The 23,805-nt window shown below is 38.9% G+C and overlaps 1 protein-coding gene across 3 annotated transcripts in view; it reads right to left on the bottom strand.

Moving 5' to 3' along the window:
- Positions 1-23,805, bottom strand: part of znf644b (zinc finger protein 644b) — a 32,381-nt gene that overhangs the window by 4,755 nt on the left and 3,821 nt on the right. Inside the window, exons 2-6 of one of the 3 annotated variants that reach the window (XM_069703990.1) lie at positions 21,977-22,026; positions 9,292-9,327; positions 3,502-6,213; positions 2,328-2,906; positions 9-131 (exon numbers count right to left, since the gene is read on the bottom strand). In XM_069703990.1, coding sequence (XP_069560091.1) covers positions 9-131; positions 2,328-2,906; positions 3,502-6,199 — 3,400 coding nt within the window. In that variant the 5' untranslated portion in view covers positions 6,200-6,213; positions 9,292-9,327; positions 21,977-22,026. Of the gene's footprint in view, positions 1-8; positions 132-2,327; positions 2,907-3,501; positions 6,214-9,255; positions 9,328-21,976; positions 22,027-23,805 lie in introns of those variants that run through there. The other 2 variants (XM_069703989.1, XM_069703991.1) reach the window with 2 other exon arrangements.

Here is a 23,805-nt window from a genome sequence, read left to right as displayed (position 1 = left end):
GAACTTACCTAGTTCTTTAAAAATGGCCATCCTCTTCCTGTGTGTATATGCTCGAAGATGACCAGGAATCTGGGCAGCAGTGGGGAAGGTGCTGTTACACTGAACACAAACCTTTTTTGAATCACATTCCCCTGAAAGATAAAACAGTGAAAAATGATTTTATTTTCACTTTGCTTTGAGCTATAATGAAATATATATTTTAGTGATATTTTTATTTAGACAGTTTAGCTTACAAATATGTCTCAAATCAAGGTTTAGAATCAACTGAAGTTAAATATCTAAGGATAAACATTGTAGAATAGTGTTTGAGTTCATGCAGTAATTTTATTATCAAGCAAAACTGTTAATCCCAGTGTGAGCTCCATTCTTCTTCCATCTGCTCTCATTCTAAGCATCTGATTTGCACTCTCCTGTTTGGAAAGTGTTACTGGTAAAGTTTAACACAATCTTGTGTCTTCAGGGGGGCTATTTTCACGTACAATACATCACCTCATGAGAATCACTGAAGATTGACAAACTACACACACGCATGCACGCACGCACACGCACACGCACACACACACACACACACACACACAATCACAGATCTGTTCTTTCTGACAGAAAACTGGCTGTGCACCACTGCTTGTTAGCAAACATTGCGAAATGGGTTAAAAAATGAATGAACCTAATTTAACTTTTCAAAGTAAAAGAAAAGCTAAGAACCATGCCCCATTGATATAAAAATGTCGAAGGAATAGAAATATCTGTCATAATTAATTTACATTAAATCACTACTGAGTCACTTTGAATTGGTCTACGAACTGCAACTCCTTTATGCAAATATATTGCCAATATACACCTAAAGGCATTGTACATATTTTAATCTAGACATCTTTGGGAATACAGTGAAGCTGCTACAGTATCACTGAAACAACAACATTCAGTTCAGACTAGAGCTCAACAAATAGCAATTTGATTTGAAATCTTTAGAAACATCTTTGTTTGTATCTGACTGAAAGTCTGATTTGGATAGACATTAAACAAAATAGTGGAAACACAGATGATGGGCTTCCAGCTGAACATGAGGAAGATCTCATGACTTTTTAATAGGAACTTCAAAAGCACTTTGGAGATATCCTATCTACTGCATGTGTTTTTTCCACAAATCAAATGACTGTGAACTCTTTTCACATTGTTTAACGTGTGTCTAACAACACTATACTGTTGATGTCATCTGTGTAGAGGTACGGTAAATTTCTAATAAAATATTGATTCAAATCTGGGGACTGAGTCTCTGTTCAATGAAGAGTGGAATTCTCAAGTAAACAAAGCTAAAAACTGCCCCCCCCCCCCACACACACACACACACACTGCTGATAAGGGCACAAAACATACTGTATGAAGCAGAGTTGTTTTACATTACCAATCTTTGCCATTGCCAAATCTTTATGATTGGATTATGACACAAACTCCTGCTGCAAGATGTGGACCTAAACTACATCACAATCCTATTAAAATTCGACATCAGAGGTATGTGATATATGATTAATATAATTAGTGTATTAAAAATATGCTATCACATCAAGCAATGCAGAGATGAGCTTTTTAAGCATTGCAATCATATTTTAAGAATTCACATCAATGCTTCCTTTATTTACAATAACTTCAATATAACGTGTCATCATGTCATACTTTGCTTCAGCTGAAACACCCTTAACAAGCACATTTTTGAATTAAGTATAATTTAGAGAAATAGGAGTAAAGTCAGGGCTGTTTCATACACACATTCAGTGCAACTGGTGCAACGTACAAGTGTCTGATGCCAAGTGTCATCGGTGGCTGCTGCTCTGTTGATCATTTATTAAAAAATAAACAAAGATCAGATGACCATAACCAGACCCCCGATTATGTGAGGAAAATTTGCAGGAAAGAACTTATAAAAGTGCAACAATTAATGATATCTTGTAATAAAAGAGCTTATACCAATATTTTGTGAACCCTTCCACGAACATTAGCCATTAATAACAATAAAGCAGCTAGTACAAAATATATACTTGAAAAGGAATAACACGATTGATCCAACTACGTTGTACTTTACTGATAATGGCTGAGGTGATTTGAAATGCTGATCAGGTTTTTGAGAATCATGTACATCATAAAGTGTCAAAATTAACATACAGACTAAGAAACTAAAATCTTAAGATACTCTGGATGTAATGTAACTGAGTGTGTACTATTATATACAGTATTCCTACCTAGCTAAAGCGTGCAAAACCACCCATGTCACCATGAGACTGTTCAAACATGAAACTACATTAAAGCAAGATGAGCATTAGACTCCATACCATGAGTCCAGTTCGGTTCCACACTGGTCATCTGTGTCTCCTCCATGTAATCTTTGGTCATGTCACAGATCATCCTGGTTGCATAGGCTTTCTGGTTGTTTCTCACTGCAAGCGCCATACTTTCCTGTTTTGTTTTGAGCAGCTCGACTAAAGTGCTTGACGAGGCCTTAGTGCCTATTTGTGCTTCTACCTGTGACGTCTTCCTCTCTGAGAAGGCGGCAACCTGCTGCTTTGGTACAAAGCTGTCCAACATGGGAGTTGTTGTCCTTATCACAGGCTGGATTTTTACTGGGATGCCTGTGCGCATCAAGAACAGGCCATCGCTGCTGATGAACTTCTGGGAGGCTGAGGGTCGTGAGGGGAAATGGCTCTTGTTGAGGACCTTGAGGATTTTCCAATGTTCCTTTTTGTTCTGTAGCAGTTCATTCAGGATGCACAGCGGGGACTTACTGCCGCTGGTAATGCTTTTACCTATTTGTTTCAGGTGCCCCCTCACATGGTTGGAGAGGCCAGTCTTCGTATCAAACCAACCCCAGCACAGGGGACACGTGTGCGTTCCTTGATTTTCTGGCTTAATAGCTGTAATATAAAATACAATTTGTCACAATAATCAATTGAAATGAATTGAATACCAATCTGGTGTTTATACTGCTTTGGATTGTGTTACATTGCACAAACTACACTTATTGGTATTACATTATGTTGTTGTAAATTTCAATGTCAGTTGTAGTTAAAGTAAAGTAAGTTCCACGATTTTCTTGAAAACAATGTATTGTCAAGTTATTAATACTCGAGTAATACTAATAATACGAGATGGCAGCATACATTATATTGTGTTTAAAAACTGAAGTGGTCCCTTACAAAACGTCAGAATTTCTATCAGTCAAGGATCCTTGTAAAATCCAAAGGAAAGAATGAAACAGACATGTTCTCATGTGGCAATGAGGAGCTAGTTAGCTGTACAATTATGTATAAGAAAACTATAAAATCAGAACATAACCCCATTTAGCTTGAACATAACTGGACAAGAAAACCATTCAATCTTATATTCTAAGCAATAACGGGCCGATTGTTGTTTGGAAATAGGGTGTGGCGAACAGTCAATTCAGATCTGCTTGGTTGTATAGAGCTGTTAGTCTTCTGCTTATTTCAATAGTTATACTAGCACTCTCACCTTTTCTCAATTTTCTTTTGCCACTAGGGATCCTTCTGCGGATTCGTGGCTGATGGTCCCGCAGCGCCACTTGCTCTGGTGAAACCATGTGCCGAGCATTATAGCTCAAGCCAGCTCGGTGAAGATGCCCTCGCACATGATTGGACAGACCCACTCCAGACTCAAACATGGCAGGGCAGTAAGGACAGGGTTTGTGTTCTACCCGGGGTGAGGGGAAAATATCAAAGCTGTCACCCGGAGATGTACCAGGCGAGGCTGGGGAATCATCACACGCTGTCTTTTCGATATACTCCTCCTTGATTACGAGTTGCTCTATGTCGCTACAGTCTTCATCTCCATCATCTTCATCCTTGAGTGTGTGGGGGCTTTGGTGTTTGGCTGAAAAGCTCTGCCTCTTACTGAAATACCTCCGAGCATACGGGTTCCTTTCATTCGTGCTGCTTTCCAAGAAGCTGCCTGTAGCTTCGCTGGTGTCATCACTGAAGTTATTGCTGCCCTGGCAGCCTTTATCTAACTCCCTAACTGCACACGGTTTCATAAGCCTCTGGCTAAGCCTTGGCAATAAATTACCATTCATATTTTCAATAGTGTTATGCAAAGGTGTTGACATTTTTCTCATTGATGGAGAATTTTGGTTTGCTGGCACTTGTAAACTCCCGCCTGCTGGGTCATTCTTGCTTCCCTGACAGAACATCTGGTCTAATTTAAGCTTCCTGGCTGATAGTGAAAAATCAGCGTTTGCAGGACAGTTTGCCTGCATTGAGCTGCCAAAAGCCTCGCAGTCACTGTTTTCAGCATCTTCCTCGACACAGGTGAGATCAGTTGCTACATCTAACTTTTCTACCGGTTGTCGGAGTAATTTTCCATGCTTGTCAATCCTCCACAAAGATGGTGACAGCGTGGTTTTGGTACAGTCAACATTACACTTAAAATAAGGAAAATCTGTGATTTCGTCATTGGACTTTTGAACGTCAATATCCCGTTTTTTACTGGAACGATGGGGGAAATTTCTCTCTTCAAAAGTACACTTAAAAAGATTTGGTTTAAATCTGGCACTTTTGGTCTGATCAGAAAACCTTTTATAATCACCATTGTGTGGGGGCTGATGCTCTAGTTCAGTATGTTTGTCCAAGACTACTTTGTCTGTACCGGTGAAAATACATTCACCACATTGAAACTGAACATGGTCTGATGCCTCTGCATTATCAGTATGAGTCATTCTCCGGTACTGAGACCGGTGTGTGTTGAGGTGTGTGACATGTAAGTGTGCTTCAAGTGCCTGCTGTGTGAGAGTAATGTAGTTACACTCCTCGCAGAAGTAATAGTGCTTCAGATTATCGTGTGTTTTGGCGTGCTGGACAAAGATTTTCGGGCAGTTACAACCAAACACACCCTGAGGGCAGTGCATGATGGTGGCCCTGTCTTTAAATTCTGTGGTTTTGAGACCTTTGATTTCCTCTATAAGTTTTTCCAGCCTGTCTTGGTGAATAATAATGTGCCTCATGAGGGAGTTGCTATCACAGAACAAACGCCCACACTCCCTGCATATAAAGGGCTGTGAAACATTCTCACTGTTCAGCTGATTATGCTTGCCTAAATGATACATCATATGTCTATGGAAATGTCTTTTTTCCTTGAAATTAACTTTGCATACCGTGCATGAAAAGAAGAGTGGATCTTGTTCAAGTTGCTCTGTCTTCAACTGTTCCACTTTTGGACCAACTCTGTTTTCATCTTCAGGGTCATTTTCCTCATTACAGCCTTCTCGTGCTGAGCTATAAATACGGGGCTCAGAGTCTAAAGCTATGTTCCTAGAAAGGTCTTTGAATGGCATAACTGAATATTTAATATCAGATTGTGCGCCCAAAAAATCATCTTTGTTGCCAGTGTCAACATTTTCAACATCATTACCACTGCAGAAATGTCTGTAGCTGTTGTTAACCTTTTCCAGACAGCCTGACATGCTTTCTGTATGTGTATTGTGCTTCCTTTTTCTGTGGTGCAACACTTTGGTCTCCAGCCTTCTGTCATTGTGCAAAAAGCACTCGCTTGCTGAATCCCATCTGATTACTTCAGCATTATCATAATCATCAGAGGAGCTTTCTGACCATTCCACATCCCGTGGAGATCTTGTTTTTATTGTCTGTTTTGTCAAAGGTTGGCTAATGTGCATTTGCTCTGCACTGTCACCCAACAGTGTGGAATAGGCCAGTTTAGACTCATTCTCCTCCGAGTGAGACAGTGGCGTGTTGACACCTGACTGTGTGGCCAGTGTTTTCACGACGGGCCCCGCTGTGTTCTTCCAAGCGTCTGATTGAAGCTCACTAGGTGGTGGTAACACCTCAGGGCTCGTGTCCTTCTCCACTTGCCACGCAGCATCCAGGACACTGTTGGATAAAACAGTGCCTTTGTTCAGGACACAGTGTACCTCTGAGGTGGGGTGTGAACCAGGTCCATTAACAAGTGCTCCTGAAGGCAATGAATTGCCTGCATGGGGAACAGCAGGGACACTGCTGTATACAAATGGATTCGGCTGGGTTCCATTTAAAGGGTTTTCGTGTTCATCTGAGGACAGACCTGCAGCATTGTTCTTCAGGGAGAATGTGTGACTCTGTAATGGCTCCTGAGTACGACCTGGGCTGTCAGACACAGATTCCGCGTCTTTGTCCTCCTGTGCATTTGGCTTCAAATCAGACATCGTAGCGATACTTTCTGAAATATAAAAGAATAACAATAATATGATTAAGTGTACTTCAAGCAGGCCGATTAGAGTATGCAATGTCTTACAGGCATAATAGTTCCATTATTTTAGTGCAGTATGCAACTTCCATACTACAGATGCAAATTACAAAATGGAACACTGGTGCACAGCAGGTATAATAAAATTTAATTTTTATTTTTTCTCATTCACACTGAGAATGTGGTACCGTTTTTAAAAAAAAAAAAAAAAAAAAATTTTTCGGCTATTCCCACCACCCCGTAAAATGAGAGTGGTATTATTCTGTGCTGCATTATGATTTTCCAACACCCTCTTTCGCCACCTCTATTCACAACAAACCCTGCTGTTAGCCTTGAATACCCTGGCGAGGATGCTTAATTATGTGAGTGTACCTCTGGGATACAACCTTCCTGCTTCTCCACCTAAAGTTCTCAGTCGTCTGCTAAAATTGACCAATTTCCATGGGAACAAAGTACACCTCCAATGAGATCATATTGCGTCTTATCACTCTGTGATGGTGCCAACACAGATCCCAGCAGGAGACTGTTGTTACTTGAATCCTGACAAATTGGCAGTCACACAATCTGTCTAAAACACAAACACAGACCCACACACACACACACACACACACACAAAACCATATACTTTTCCACATACACATGGACAGGAATACAAATTTATTTAAGAGTGGTTATAAATATATTTATTTGGACAAACCTATTTAACAAATGGTTATGAGTTATTAAATTGGATTACTCTTCACAATTTGTATGTTAGATGAGATAATACTATTTTGTCCAGAGCTGATTGAGGATGTAGTGTCTAATGTATGCTCAGTGGATTTGACATCCAGGGCTGGTCGCTCTCTACAGGAAGCTGCATTGCTAACGAAGTGGTAAATTCAGTGTTAATGAGTGGCTTCACTGTTACCACCTCAGAGGTAAAACCTTCCGAGCTCCATATTCTCCCCATCTGTTGTGGTGTTAAGGTTCGAAAGGGGAACAGACGCTCTACATTTAAAGCGAACTGCACTGTTACCCCCAAACGGCAGGGTGGCAAAACCATCAAAATATCTTGGTTGAAAATGTGCAAACCTCATTAGCAGCCAACTCACACAACTCGTTTCTATATTAAGCAAACAGGGTTTCAACAGCAAGAATTTTTCTTAAATGTATTTGCTTCTATTTACTTCATTTAGTCAATGTTAAAAGGCTGACTTTGCCTTGCCTGAAGATATTTACAGGGATTATGAGCATTAATACAGTTAAGCTGTATGCACAAATCAATCTGATATGAGCTTTTACTAACCCTGTCTGGTATTTTCCCCAAGACACCCACCTCAATTTTTGGTTTGTGTTGAGATTTAGGAGGAGCATCATCATCATTGTGTTCACTTCGACAATAGAAAACAAACTCAAACAACTCTCAGTTGTGTATTGTGAAGCTTTCTGACTTGCTTTTTTTTTTTTTTTTTTTTTAAACTTTGTTGTCTCAGTTTTGTTTTTTCTTTCAGCACCTGATGTTTCTATTGTTTTATCACCTTGTGAACAAAATGATCTTTGCAGAATGTAGTTTTGTAGCTGCAAACCTCTACTTTATTCAGTAAGTCTGTACAACCATGCAATCCAATGCTACAGCCCTACAACAGATCCCAACTTTGTGGTGTTTTTTCAGATAATAAAAAGAGCTGTTTTTAATCATTGACATTGGGTGGACAAAATATTAGGAACACTTACTAAATATATGTACTGGAGCTACCCCCAAATAATGGACTAAGTGTCGACAAGAAAAGTCTTATCGAGTGAGTTTTCATTAGTCTTTTTAGACTTTTTCTACTGAGATGTCATAAATATCTTACAGAATCATTTGAGGTTTTTTTGTTTAGGAAGTTGCCTTGTGGGTAATGGGTGATGTACTGCTTGTCCAATAGGTGTTAGTTGAGGTAATTGAGCGACTATTACGTGTTGAAAGTCAAATAGCACATAGCCACAGCCACTGTGAAGAGCATATTAAAGCAGTGATTTAGTTACTGTAATCATCCATTACGTGTCCAGATAAGCCCAAGTTTGAGTAGTACAGCTATTCACTGCCCCAGAAAAGGAAATAAAGGCCCTGGTTCATGCAACATTACGACAGTGGCTACGCCTCTTCTCATCTCACACACACACACACACACACACACACACACACACACACACACACACACACACACACACACACACACACACACACACACACACACACACACACACACACACACACACACACACACACACACAGGGCGAAGGGTACATGTCCTCTTACCCTCTGGCTGTCAATAATCTGTTAGTAGCTTAGACTATTATAGGCTAAGACTGCATTGTAATAAATGTACTAAATCTTCAGTCTCTTCACTGTTTGTTCAGACACAATCAGAGTCAGTTCTGCCGTTCACGTAACAGGCAGCTTGTTTCATACGTGTGCTTGTAAAAGTTATTCTTTAAAAGCTCTTATTTTTATGATTTTGTATTTCTCTGTAATGTAGCACAGTGTTAACAAAGTGTTCCAAATTAACTTGAAAGACCACATTTATAACAGTAAAAGCTCTGATTTGCACTTTAGCAACTGCAAAAATGAACTCAGTTCAACTCCAGTTAATACAATCTCCTGCAGCATGCTCTGATAGTTGGTGGGCTGGGAAGCATGCCATGTACTCACATCAGTATAGCTTTGAGTCTGGCTCACAACCACAGCGCACGTCATGCCCTATTCTCTTTCATCTTCCTGTCATCCTCTACTCTGAACAATCTCATTCCACTCATTCCATGAAAATGCCATAACATTCGGCTGTAGAATTTTTTTTTTTTCCCAAATTACTCGTTTCATTAAGCAAGGTGCAGAAATTTTGCATGTGCTCTTCAAATCAATATTCCTATGCGAGCAGGCACAAATTGCTAAAGAGTAAACACCCTGTCTTTTTTCCAATAACATAGTGCGAAGGTCATGCATTGTAGTCAGACCCGCTAATGTAATTTTGTCATTATTATCCCTGTTACCTCCCTATTATTTCTGTAGCAGTGTGAAGATGACACCTTAGTTTCCAGTCATTTCTTATGTGTTGGGTATCCCTGAAAAACAAGAAAAGAAGGTAAGCGAAGAGTGAAAATCTAAGGCTAATATGGCAGAAGAACTTGAAGCAAAGGAGAAACTTAAAGAAACTTGGGCTCATATAATTTCTAGGAATGGTAAATACATTGTGACATGAGGTTTTGCACAGCGCTTATTTTAAAACAGTGAAATCAAAAAGAACGGGTCTGATGACAGTAGGTGTTGGAAGTGTCAGAGACCTGTTGTCCACACTTTGTGGAATTGTGCTGTGATAAAACCTGCACGGAAATAAATACTGGAATAAATGGAAGTAGAACTGTATTTCAGATTCAGAGAGAACCGCCGCAGGAATAGAGAGAAAGGCCCCCGCCTCAAAAAGGTTCGGACCAAGCCCCAGCCGAGGTTCGAACCCAGAACCTCCTTTCTGGGTCGTCATCATTTAAAGACTGCTTAGATTTATAAAACAAGATCATAGATGACATGCTATTAAAAAGGGAGAAATCATGCAGTCATATGGAAAACATTTATGTTACATTTAAAGAGAACACATTTCTGATTGAACTGTTTGTTTGTGTTGCAATTGAAATTACCATTACAGATGCATAGTAAGCACTGTTGTGTGAGATTCAGGTACATTATAGAAAACGTAAAATGGGTTTTCCACCTATTACTCACCGCTACAGTCTTTGCTGTGATTTTATTCTGAAAACTCTGTTCACATCAAGGTTTGCTAAGCCTGAGGGGCGGACAACTCAGCAACCACTGTGGGTGACGAAGTACGGTGTTGTTGAAGTAGTTTCCAAAAATGGCGGCAGTGGTAACATTTTGGCGCACAACATATGGGATATGGTGGCCGATGCCAATATGTTAAAGCCTTTTTCAACAGTTTCAAAACTAACCTGACATCTACGCCCATTAGGATGCAACGACTGGAAACAATCCATCCAAACAAGCTTTAAATAAATAATAAATAAAGAACGGGTCAAAAGTAACATGTCATCTATTCAATTCATGACATATCAGGACGTATAATTAACCACACTCAAAAGTTCTGACCAATCAAAAAATACTGTGATAATGGACACTGATTGAAAATGTAACCCAGACAAAATGTGTTTTATTCAGTTTTACACCTGAAGCCGTTTTTTATGTTATTTTAACACACACTTCCTAGATTACTTTGGTAACTCAACACAGAGATTTATTTTGCAAATGTACTGCGTACTCTGAACAATAGCAAAGACAGAGTAATATAAGCAGCTTAAAAGATCAGTAAATTGAATTACTACATTTGTATAGTTTTTTGATAGAAACCAGCCGCTATAAAATGTTAATTTTATCATTTATTATACAACAAGTAGTGATCTGATTGGTCAACTGTACCTTTGGAACTTGCTAAATCAGAATAACACCCTGCTCATCACTATAAATATCACCCCACCTTCTCAATGGCAATATATAATTAGAGTTGAATTTCATATAATGTGCAATATAATGTTGTTTTTACTTGTTATAGGCCTATTAAACGTGACCCATTTGGCTAAATCGGGTCTATTTTGGTCCTTTTTTGTCGCTCCGAACACCCGTACCGTAACACCACGGACAGTCACGCACTTACAAACCTAGCAGAGGCTAGCTAAAATTGTAAAAATACATGAGTCCATCGATATCTTTTTTCAGTGAATATCTTACAACAAGATTGAGCGAGCTAAGCAGTTTTGTCTTTCTATGTGCTGTATTTGTTCAGTTTGACAAACGATCTCTAGAAAGCATTAAAACGGTCTAGAAATCGCCTCTGTTGCTAGGTCGTTGCTAAGGGTCGGTTTACTTCCTGGTAGACAGTGCATACATTACATGAGAGTCTACTGACGTGACTGATTGTTTCCCAGTTCTTAGTCACACTCCATGTATTGCCATAGAAAAGGTAATCACACTAACATAACGTTGTTTTTATTTAGAGAGTGAATTGCCCCACAATACGTTTTGATTACATATTGTTTGTAGTTGGTAACTTGTTGTATATCACAGGGTCTGCTTACAGACCTTGGCGCAAGCACCTCGGTCCTGACCGCATCACTGTTGTGCCAATAATGACATATATGGCAGCACACCCTCTCGTATAATATTGCTTAATTAAGACATAATGCCAAACACTTGAATGGTACCAGCTTCTTAAATTGGAGTATTTGTGAATTTTTATCCATATCATTTCAAAATCCAATCCCCTTGGGTTTTGGATTGTTTGTCTGACAAAAAAAAAAGATATCTGGGCTCCAAAACATTGCAACATTTTATGGGGAAAACAAAGTGAGAGAATAATCAATACATTATTTGATTGGACAAATAAGACAAAATCATTGTTGTATTGTCTAAAAAGGACAGTCAAAGGAAATAAACAGCTTTTTCTGTCTTAAACAGTTATCAAATGAAAAAAACCGACAATACAACATTTTTAGAAAACAAACTGATGAACAAACTCATTGAGCAGGAGGTCGGTGCTGTAGGCTTGTACGGCTGTGATTGTCCAAGCAAATTCTTCTTTCCTGTTCAGCTGAAGACCCAGGATGGCAGCACAGTGGAGACAGCGCTAAAGACCAACTGAGACCAGTCAGCCAAACCATTTCAACTGCTGGAGCTGTCTGTATGGCTCAACAGCCAACCTCACATTCCTCTGCCATCGCCTTTGCTGGAGAAACGCCTGAACGAGGGGGGCCACGGCCCCTCAAGTACTGCACTACACAACTTCCTCAGTTAATGGGATCTATTGATTTATTTGACACAATGTGAATTTATGAAGCTGCCTCTTTAGTGTGAGAGTATCAAAGCGTGGCTCAAAACAAACAGAGATTCAGTTTGACACTCCAGTAATCCCACGGTGAATATAATCTCTCAGTGAAGGTGCCACAGTGAAAAAAAGAGAAGAAAAAAACCAGTTAAGTTCCTCTTCTGCTATTTTAGCCCTGCAGTTGTATCAAACTGCAGAAAAGCACAATGGGATTGGCAATGGAAATACAAATCTCACTCCTCAGTGTAATCAAGTGGTTTGTTTCACAGAAAAACGTAAAACTTTAAAAGACAATTATACAATTATAAAACCCTAAATTTCTTAAATTAGCAGGGAGGAAATAGAGTACGTTCGCATGACTTCTTTGTCAGGATTACATTATCTACTCTTTTATCCCACTGAATTCTTGTCACCCAAAGGTCATTTCCATAATAATGGCCTCCATTCTCCCTAATGGGATTTTGCCTGTGATTATGTATGCCAGCATCTTGTGCAGACACTATCAGCCCTGTCATCCTGAATTGCACAAATGTAATTACACAAAGCCTTTGATACCTAAACAATGTAATTTACTGCTTGAGTGAAAATATATATGACTTATATGAGTTATATGACTTAAATTATGCTCAAGGAAATATATGAGTACCATAGGTGGTATGTTGTATGAAAATTGTATTCTTTATAATAAGAACAAAGTAAATGCTAACCTAGGGTTTTGGCAACAAGAATATCTGTGTACATTCAAGTTATTAAAGAAAAGACTCCCAGGTAATTATTAATGGAAGAAAATGGCAGATTAATGGAAGAAATTGACTTTTTTGGGGAAGTGCTCTTAAAACTGTTTTCCACCAGGCAAGGGTCTGTCACGGCGCATGCTGCTTGGTTCTGTTCGTTGCCCAGCTTCATACCAGAAGTACTTCAGAAGCAAAGCGTATTGCCTACCTGTTTCCTTTGTTTTGTTGTTTTTGTTTCTTTAACGTCCTGATTTGACCATTGTCCCTTGGTTTTTGTGCTTCTAGTGGGTGAACATTGTTAAATGATTTATTTTTTGTCCATTTTGTCGTTGTTGTTATTTCCTACTTTGTGCTAGCATACAGACACGATTTAAACAGCTTGCTGTGTTTTAGTTGTTAAAAAAAAACATGAATCCTCCTAATTATTTTTTAACTATTTTGCAGACAATGCTCGGTCAATTTGCATTGTTCAGCTTTTGTGATCTCCATCAAAAATACATTTAGCACCTATCTTTAGGGGAGCGGGCTCGCTTCCGGAAGCTGAAAAAACAACAACAAGGTGCCACAGCATCGCAGCGGGTCATGCGTCAGCTGCTACCGATTGGACGCACCGCAATGCGTGAAGACTCTACATGGCATGGAAAAAACTAAATGATAAGTTGCCCATTGTCCTTGTAATAACAGAATTGTGGGTCGAATAGCTCAGGATATTTCTTGACTTCGTCCAATAGTCTCTCCTCATCCATTGTGAGACTGCACCAGAAAAAGGTGAGCAAGTTGAGCTTCCCCAGGAGCAGAGGAGAATATCAACTGCTATGGGGAGTCACAGAGTACAAAAAATATATATTTTAGGAGCGGTGATGCTGTAAAAATAGCACCTAGTGGAAGTTTACATTGACTACAATAAAAGCAGCTGTTTAGACGTGTGCCATGCAGTGCTTGTGTGTTTTGGTCGTGACACACGGTGCGACCGGTGGAGATATGAGGTATCGACGTGAATGCCGACGATCAGCTCCAGTGACCGTGATGCAGACGGAACCGGTGGGAAAAGACAAATCCTGCTTTGATACATAAGCTGTATGTTGCAGTAGGCTAAGGATTTTAGCAGGCTTGAAGGGACATTGTTTTCTATGAGACAGTGATCATTCCAAGTAAAAGTCAAAAGCTCGAGTGCATGAACATGTCTGAGGAGGATTTATATTGTTGAAGTTTTTAGATGTTAGAGAGTACAGCTAAAACTGAAAAAAAATTAATAAAATTGTAATGTGAGATATTTAAAAAAGTGGACAAATCCCAAATGTTGTTTTTATTTTTGTTATTAAAGCCAATAAAGTTTATATTTTCAATTTATTTGTTCACAAACAAGGAGGAGGAAAGAAGAGGTCTGACAGATTGAATTTGAATTAAGTGACAGAAACTGAGGATAGCCAAGACATCATGTCGGGACTATGACTCCCTAACTCATATGAAGCTACAGCCAGCAACAGGGTCACTAGCTTTGGTGTGGTTGTTGCCTCTGAACTGATTGTTGATATGAAAAATGATTGATTTTGCAGTGGCTTTTCTCAAAAACTAGATTTATGAGATTTTGGTGGTAAAATTGCAGACATTGGCAAAAATGAAGAAAAATTGTATTCTGATATTTTTTAACTTAAAGAGCCGTGGGCCCAAGTTTACCAAAACATTCATAGTGGCGTAGCTTTACAAAACAGACAGTCTGTGACTGTAATATAGGCTACATCTGCTGCAAAAATAAAGGCTTTAAATGCTTTATAAATAATATTAATTCAACACATAGTTGACGTGTGTATAAACCTAATTTAATTTATTCCTCATTCCCATAAACCCGCATTTGCCATAAACCCAGTCTCTTCCATTTTTTCCTGTTCTGTTTTTTTCCAGTCAGCCAGCATGCAGCCTGTTTTGATGACGAGAGGAGCGGTTGGAGGTTGCTAAGTGAAAATGCTATTTTGTTGTTGTTGTTGTTGTTGTTAATAAAGCATGTTTGGTTTGAAAATGCATACTTAGTGCTGTAATATCGCTAACAGCTTCTATTGAAAACCCTTTTTGCTGAAAACTCTGGGAACTTTGCAAAACCGTAGGCCCTCAGCTTTCTGGAATTTGCGTTAATTATTGCAATCACAAAGTACACAGTCTCTACAATAGTTTACAATAAAATGCATACTCATGTACTAATAGCAGCTCGCAAATTATATTCATAGAGCATGTCTGAGTTAGAGTCAGTTACATTTTTGCTGATTTCATTTTTGTAAGTACAGTAGTATAAATTTACTTTTCAACAGGCCTGAGATGCTTTACGCTAAAAATAGCTGGTAGCTCGTCAGCTGGCTAGTGTACAGTCACTTAGCACAAAGACTCACAGCCGGGGGAAACTAACTGTCCAAAGGTAACAGAATCCACCTACCAGCAACATTAAAGCTTACTAATTAACATGTCACATTGTATTTGTTTAATGAAAATAAAACATTAAGTGTAAAGGTTATTGTTGGCACATTTAGTTTATTTTAGACAGAGCTAAGCTAGCGGTTTCCCCTATTGTTTCTTGTATTTGTGCTGAGCTAAACTGGAGCTCTATATTGAGCAGATTGAATGGTAGTCTATCAAACTTAATCTCATGTCAAGAAAGCAGATACAAATATTTTACAAAATGTTGAACGACTCTACAGCTAAGTAATAGTATAGAAAACAATATGGCAAGAAATCTGTGGAGGGCTGACACATAAGAAATAATTCACGACTTGCACATTCAGTGGAAAAGAAAACTACAAAAAGACACACTAAGACAAGAGCCAAACTGGCAAGAGCCGTGAACCACAGGTGAGATTGTCTGAATCTCTCAAAACAAAATCCCATTGGCCAAGGTTTGACACTGGCGGAAAAAAAAAATCTGAAATAAAAAAAATGGAACCTGTCCACAACAAACTTCTCCCCGCTCCCCCCTCCGAAAAAAGGGAATGAGTGAAATGGCTGTGATGGTAGATTTACTGATGAAAAAAGGTGAAGCGAGAACATTCGGAGTGATAAAAGGGGACAGGGAGCGAGTGACAGTTGGGTTAAGACAGAAGTCATGTTCAATAGCAGGTAGAAACATCAAACAGTGAGTTCACAGGAAACTCATGCAACCTTGTCTTGAAGGAGGATTTTCTGTTGTGTGGAGTAGATTATATCTGTTCAAGCTGCTGACACGGCCTCATTTGCTGCCCGTAGTGTTGGAGGGGGATTAAACGATATAAACTTTAAAGCTTTAAACAATACCTTTCAAAATTAAATGGATTAAGGGAGGGATGTCTGATGGGGATTTCCCAAGGCTTTGTTAGTTTTAAACTCTACTCCTTTTAAAGGGGGGAAGAAGGGGAAAAAAAACACAGCAGTCAGAAATTTCTCAGGCATGTGACCGTTTTAATGAGGCTGCTCTCACGTTGAGGAGGGCAGTGGGCACAGGAGGGCTGCCAAAGCAGATGGCCCTCATAAACATCATATCTGCTCTGTTTAGATACATGACTTCTCATCTCCCAACACTGAGAGGAAAACAAACCCGACCATCACCGCAAGCACTACCCACTTGCCTGCTTTTGGCAAGCTGTGCCGGCTCGTTGAAATGGCACATTTCCATTTCCTGCATTTCTCCTTCATAACAATATGCATGAGCTGCGCAATTGATATACATAACCTCTAATCTGTTATAAGTATGCAGAGAAGATGCTGCGATTGCGGTGGTGGGTATTTTTGTTTAGTGGCAGTTAGGATGTTGACTTTTATTAAATGTTATTATTACCATATAACTGAAAATATATAAATACTAAGCAAGACAGAAGCTGTTGCTATGATTAGGCATGCTCAGATGCTTCTCTCTCTAGTTGGGAAAGATGGGGGGAAAAAAAGGAATATATATCAAACTTTGTTGCTGCCGCTTTGCCGTAGACATGTGACCATTCAGATGAAAGGGAGTGTGTCAAACTGCTCTCCAAATTGAGGACAGGCTCTACATTGCCGAGCAGACATCAGTGAGCTTAAATTTGGAGGCATGTCAAGCATCGCAGGTATTAGGATGAAATCTCTCATTATATTTCTTTAAAACATAATATGAGTGCACCATGGCAGGGATGGGACGGTGGGGGGCCAGGTAGCACGGGTTCAGTTCTCACTAATGGCAACCAAAGTGATCCCTCAGTAGTCACCTTGAATTCTATTATTAGACCAGGACGAACAACTCTAAAAAGAAACTGGATCAAGTGTGTTGTCCCTGGCCTCTGATTGGGTGTAGAGCCCTGGAAGAGGATAAAATAAGCAACACTGTGATCACATGGGGTCAAAGAGATGACAGGAGCAGCAAATAAAAAAGAAGAGAGACTCTGAAGAGAAGAAGCCAAAACTGTGGCTGTCAAAAAGTCACAAGGAATTCAGAGGCCAACAAAAGCCTATTTATCTAACTCTATCAGGAAGAGTGGACAGCTGGAGCACAGCAGCCTTGACAGCAGTGGGATTCCCTTGTCATTTCTCAAGGTTCACACACACACACACACACACACACACACACACACACACACACACACACACACACACACACACACACACACACACACACACACACACACACACACACACACACACACACAGACGCGTGTAAGACAATTATTCAGTACTGCTTGTCAATTGTACCTTTTCAACCCAGATCAATGAGTCGTCTTGCACCAGGGGCCTGTATCAGCGCCAGTCATTAACATGTGAGTGCCACTCTATCAGACCCAGCTCTAAATAAATCAAAGGGTCGGCCACAGAAGAAAAGGGGCTAATATTTCCTCAATAACCCCAGAGAGACGCCATGGAGAGATGCAAATTGCCTCCCAGGAGACCCCGGGGGATGTGAAGGAGAAACTCGCTGGGAGGCAACGGGAAGCTAATGAGTATAATGGTAAATGTATACAAGGAGAGAGAAAACTCTCTCTATTCATACCAATTAATACAATCTTATCAATGGAGGTGTACTGTAGTCGGAGGGCCCGTGTCTAACCCCTTGCCCACCTCCCCACTTGCTCCTCATGAACGTCTGTATTATTCAACATGGGCCAGGCTACGGTCATTAGCCCTGTGGGAGGCTGTGCTAGGCCTGGGGAGTTAAGGAGATTTTAAAAACCACTCACTCCTCACATCAAAACAAATCGGACCAAATCAAAGGGGCTAGAAAATGTCCTTTCTTTGAGGGGCGAGGGAGGGAAGCGCCATTGTTCTGAAAGCCTGCTTTCTGCAGCATCGATGTAAAAAAAAAAGAGAAAATATAGCAGCAGCTAGGTGTCGCTTTATCAATCATACTGCATTTGTGAAAAAAAAAAGGATTTCAGAAGTTTATGATCCCGTGACATTAAATAATATAAATTACAGCCTTAATAGTGTTACACATTTTTCTATAATAACTCAAAAATTATGACATCAATACATGTAATCAATTAAATGGTGCTTAACAACTGTGACATTTAGGCTTTCACAATTTTTTCTATTTAATTAGCGGATTAACAAGATTTGTCTTTTCCATCCAGTTAAAAAAGCAGTCTTTCACTGCATTTGCTAACAGCATGTTAAAAAGCTGAACACATAAAACTATCTCATATGTCCACAAGTTCAAAGTCACACTAAAAATATCCAGTTACAAAATATCCAGTTGTTTTTGGATGATGGGAGGAAGCAGAACCCGGAGAGAACCCACGCAAGCACAGGGAGAACATGCAAACTCCGCACAGAAAAAAAAAGAACCTTTTTGCTGTGAGGCGACAGTGCTAACCACTGCACCACCGTGCCGCCCAAATCAGAAATCAGAAATCAGAAATAATGTTTGGTGTCTCATTTCAAACTCAGGCTAATTCATGAAATAAGTTGATTTGTTGTTGAAACTTAAAAAAATATTTTTAAAGATTACTTTTAGAAATTGCTTATTCATTTTTTGAGTCTTTGAAGTGCCAAAAGACACCTGTGGCACAAGTTCATACCTTAACTTCAGTCACATTAACCGTGTTACGTGATGCTAGAAAGCTAATATCTTCATTTAAAGGTAATAAAACAAACCACCATGATACCTTACAGGTGCCCTGTGGAGTTGTCTTGTAAACAAAGTTCTACTAACGTTCAGTGTGTATGACAAACAAATCGAGGGCCCACTAGCCAAAACACTCCTCCACAGCGCTACTAGTGGTCAACTACTCTGCAGGGTGTCTGGAAGAAAAAATATGTATAGCCTCAAAGCTGAAGAATTTGAAGTGGAATGTAGTTTAAGGAAGCATTTGAACTACCTGAAAGGGCAAAGAAATGCTTCAAAAGCACAAGAAAAAGGACTGCCTCTGTCTATGATTTTGAAGGTCATTTATCAGGATGGAGAAATATACCTGACTGCAGCTGATTGGAGGAGGATTTTCCTGCTAGAGATTACGGAGGAGACTGAAATGAAGGTTAATCATTATATAACTTTCTCCATGTATAATCCTGTACTCCAGATTTCATTGAGCATGTCTGTAAAAGCCCTCCGTCAGCATAATTGCACCTAACCTGTGCCCCGCATGCTCAAATCTCTAAAATATCACATCCAACTCTGAGAATAAATGGGAAATTAATGAGGAAAGTGCTGAGCTCAACCTCAGATAGGTATCACAGAAAGGGTTAGCCGCCTCCCAGCTCATGTACAATGGAAGCTTGCTAATCCCAACCCTCAAAAATAGAGGTTGTTTGGACTTGTGAAATGTTCAGAGGGATAAATACAAGACCATACTGATTTGACATTCTTGCAGACTTGTGTGCATTGGATCAAACTTAAAATATAACATAAACTGCAGGAATGTATTCGGTAGCCTTAGGATTTGACTGTAGCTATGCCAATATACTAAAACCATGATTAACTCAAATACAATGGAGGCACACTACATTATTCCTCAAAAACACACACTAAATGATCTCTACTGTCATTTCATTAATATCCATAAAAATATTATTTAATTGCAACTGCAGGTAATTATGATTTCACAAGGATTTTTTTTTGGGCCTTTGTTCATTATTTACTTTTAGGTTTCATATAATAAATATCCCCAGATACATAAATCATCCCATCTTTTATCATCTAATTTAGATTGCACAGTCAGATTATTCAGTGACTACAGTCCACATTAACTGATGCTGCTTTTGATAGTATCATCCCTTAAAGTGAGGGCTGAGAGTATCAGTGATCATATTCTGCCCCTTAGTGGAGGAAATGGTCCACAGCCCAAGTGAAGCCGAGGGCTTGATCTGCAGAGGCTGAGCAGCAGTTGTGTGCAGCTCAGTTCTCCATTCAGCCTCTGATGGACCACAGAAATCTCCCTTGCCTGTGAATTAAGATTCAAGTAGCTGAAGTTTGTCTCTTCTTTAAAAGAAATTCCTCTCCGAGAAAAAGTCACTCAAATGTCTCTTTAAAAGGGGAGTGACACTCAATTTAAACATAAATTCCGATTTGTGAACATAAAACAAATCCTAAACTTGAATCTTAAAAAGAAATAGAATTCTGTAGTTTAGGTGTTGTCAATAAAATGCAAATTGTCCTCAAAAGCTCCCTGTTTGAGGCCTTTTTTATAATCAGGCTGCATCATGTTAAAGAATCAGAATACAAGAATGAACCTTTAACCTTTAACGGTAGGAATTCAACGAAAGTAAGTTTCCTGTAAATCCTTCACAGTACAGTTGCTGTTGCAAATTAACCAAAGCCTTCTTGTATCTTTATTCTGTTTGCTACAGTGGCAACAGTGGATGTTCATTGAAACGAAAGCTAGAAAAAGACAAACAAAACTGGGAACTGAAATTACCAAATAAATGCAAAACCAATGCAAAAATGAAAAAAACTATTTGTAATAGATTTCTTCTGCATTGCTTTGTGCCTAAATCTGTCTTTGAATATAAATGTTCATTGAAACACCTGAAAAGTGGATGAGACTCAAATTATTCTGATATTTTAATGTACACTGAGTGGCTGAAATAAATATAACTGCTGTCTTCATTAATGAGTCATCACAAAACTATTAATATTGTTTACATTATTTCTAATAATTGTTTGGTCCAAAAATTACTTGAATGAGACCGGTCCACACCTTTAAATTGCTTGTTTGATTTAATCAGCAGTCCAAAATCTAAAGACACTGCTGCTTAAAAATGACACAACTATTAATAAAATGTCAAAATTGTTCACAATTAAAGTGATGTTAGTAGTGCCGACAAAAATATGTATCAAAGATCGTCATCTAAAGGGACAACATCATATTTATTTTCACCAGTATTCTAATTGGAAATTACTTGACAAACAAAGCTTCTTGTATGTAATGTCTAAGCTTTATCTCATTTTATCAGACAACTTACTAGCTTTTTTGCTTAAATAAATAAAGAAGACACACATGACCGCTGATCAACTATGACTGAGTATTTGCTGATAGTGCAATGTCAATATGGTGGCAATTTGAACATCAGAATTCACAAAAGTCACTTCGGTTTTAAGATAACTCAACAAAAAGTGGGGTATTGTAAACACAATCTGTGCGTCAGTGATTCTGTTTCACACTGGGAAATAATCAACAGCCAGCTTGTCACTCCTTACAACCTGCCAAGTGTAGAAGTGGAAGCAGTGACACATGTAACTGACATCTCAGATTTAATTTGACTGGTAATCACACCTAGCTATAGTTTCAGAGCATTTCACACATCTGAGCTACAGTTTCAGGTGTTAAGCTGGTAGGGAGACATGCATCTGTGCCTCTGAATGATAATACCTCTTCAGACACGGTCACATTTTAGGTTTATGCTCCACTATTACGATTATAATAATGATAGCAGAAGAAAGTTAAAGCTCATCTTACTCTGCTCAAATGTATTCATTTCAGTCCAGTGGTTATACGAATCGAATTATAAACGCGTATGCTTCACTGCATGTCAGCTTGTTGTGATTCTGCATCATAAACTATGAGTGGAAAATATCACTTCTAACAAGAGACAATATTCCATTAATACCACCTGCTTCTGTCATACTTGAGAAACTTGAACTGAATAGTTATGCATCATGTTTAACAAGATAAAACAATAAAAAAAAACAATGAAAAAAAAAAAAACAGTTAACGTGTGCTTACTTACAAGTCTGTGTTGAGATGCTGATTCCACCTCATTGTTCTTAGGAAACACGTCTGCAACAGAGGGGAAAATAACAAGTACATGTTTTGAAACTTTGTTAATAAGCCTTACAAACCACACAAACTTTGATCAAATGGAGAGGATTTCGATCACATTTAGTGAATCCATCTGACACACGCAGCTGCAAGGAGATTTTTTTTTTCATGAAAAATATATCTATAGACACAAAGAAACTTTAGTAGGGTGGGATTACATGCTGAAATGATAAGTTAATTAACAAACCGTATTATTTGTTAGTGTAAAAACAATATTCATCCAATAATAATTTCAAAAAAATGGACTCAAACCAGGTGTAAATGTGATGCATACCGTTCGAACACATTCTTAAAAAAATAAAAGTCCGAGCAGCTAGCTGAAAGGTCGCCTCACTCCACCTCTTCCTGCTAACTCAAGCAAGCTGGACAAAAGCTATAGGTAGTATAATATTAGCTTAGCAATGGACAAAAAAAACAGAGTAAGCAGCAGTTTCCTTGACCTGGGATGCACCAGCCACAACAACCAAACCAATTTGCATATTGCGATAGGATCCAATAGCAGGCACAGTAATGAGTAGACCCCTGGCTCAGATCCGTGTATCCAGATACAGATCACATGTTAATAGCAGGTGTAAATGAGGCAAATGTGTCGGAGTAGTGAAGCGTTCTAAACCCTCAAAATCTGAGCGAATACATTTGAAGAGGGAGAAATTACCTTGAACATTGCTATTATGTCAAACAACCAAATAGTCTGTGTTTTATGCTATATACTCAGCATTAACAAACAAGTGAACAGGCTAAAAGTGAGATTTGTGAGGTTAGTACAGCATAAAAAGCACTCTAAACACGAATCATTCAGGGCAAATGAAAATTCCTCATATTTAACCACAGACAGATGATGTCTCCGAGACCCTGAAGAAGAAGTGTGTCCTTTGCTGTGACTTCTGAAACACTTTCTGAAAGCAAAACATATTAATAATTTGATAGTCAGTTCTTATTTCCTATATCAAGACAAAATATAAGAATATGGCCGTTAATTTTGAACTAGTTTCTGACAATCTATAGACAAAATTTTAACAAAATGAATATACTTATCAATAAGGGAAATCATGAATTGCAGTTCTGGTATATTGCCTGTTACAGCAATGCCATAATTAGTTAGCCCAAATGGCAAGTAAACAGCATAACATAGGGACAGCCAATAATCATTAATGTCCTTAATATTTATGAACTGGACATGAAAACCTGAAAGTGTAAGTGGTGCCTTTAAACCAAAGCTGAACATTGTTTTCAATTTAAGAGTTACTAGTTCACTATTTTCTGTTAAATTGCTAAAAACTCCCTGATTTCAGATACTCAAATGTGATAATTAGCTGCTTTTCTGTTTTATACAAGTGCCTTTGGATTGCTGGTTGGGCAAAGAGCATTTAATGACAGTATCTCGGGCTCACAACAACCGTGATGGACATTTTTACCGATTTCCAACATTTTATGGGCAAAACAAGAATGAAAATACTCTGAGGTTGCAGCCGCAGCGGAAACCGGCAGAACTGAGTTTAATATGTTTGCTGCGAAGAGAAACAACTGTGATTGGTTTTAATATCATGGTGATGGTTTAATGGTGTGAACAGTGATTCAGTCAATATAACGCTATGAAAACTTGCCGGTCTCATTTCTTCACATCTGCAATGTGCTTGGTAGGTGCATCTGATTACTAAAATATCTCATGTCTGCAGCTGTTCCTCAGCTGAGTTGCTAATTCAGTCCAGTGTGCTCAATATAAGTAGTCCCAGGTGT

The sequence above is a fragment of the Brachyistius frenatus genome, unplaced genomic scaffold, assembly GCF_029030835.1.
Source record: "Brachyistius frenatus isolate BFR_SWC_R1_liver_20210118 unplaced genomic scaffold, ASM2903083v1 Contig_49, whole genome shotgun sequence".
Classification (NCBI taxonomy): Eukaryota; Metazoa; Chordata; class Actinopteri; family Embiotocidae; genus Brachyistius; species Brachyistius frenatus.
The sequence above is the reverse complement of the archived record's forward strand: the minus strand, read 5'-3'. Positions and strand labels throughout refer to the sequence as shown.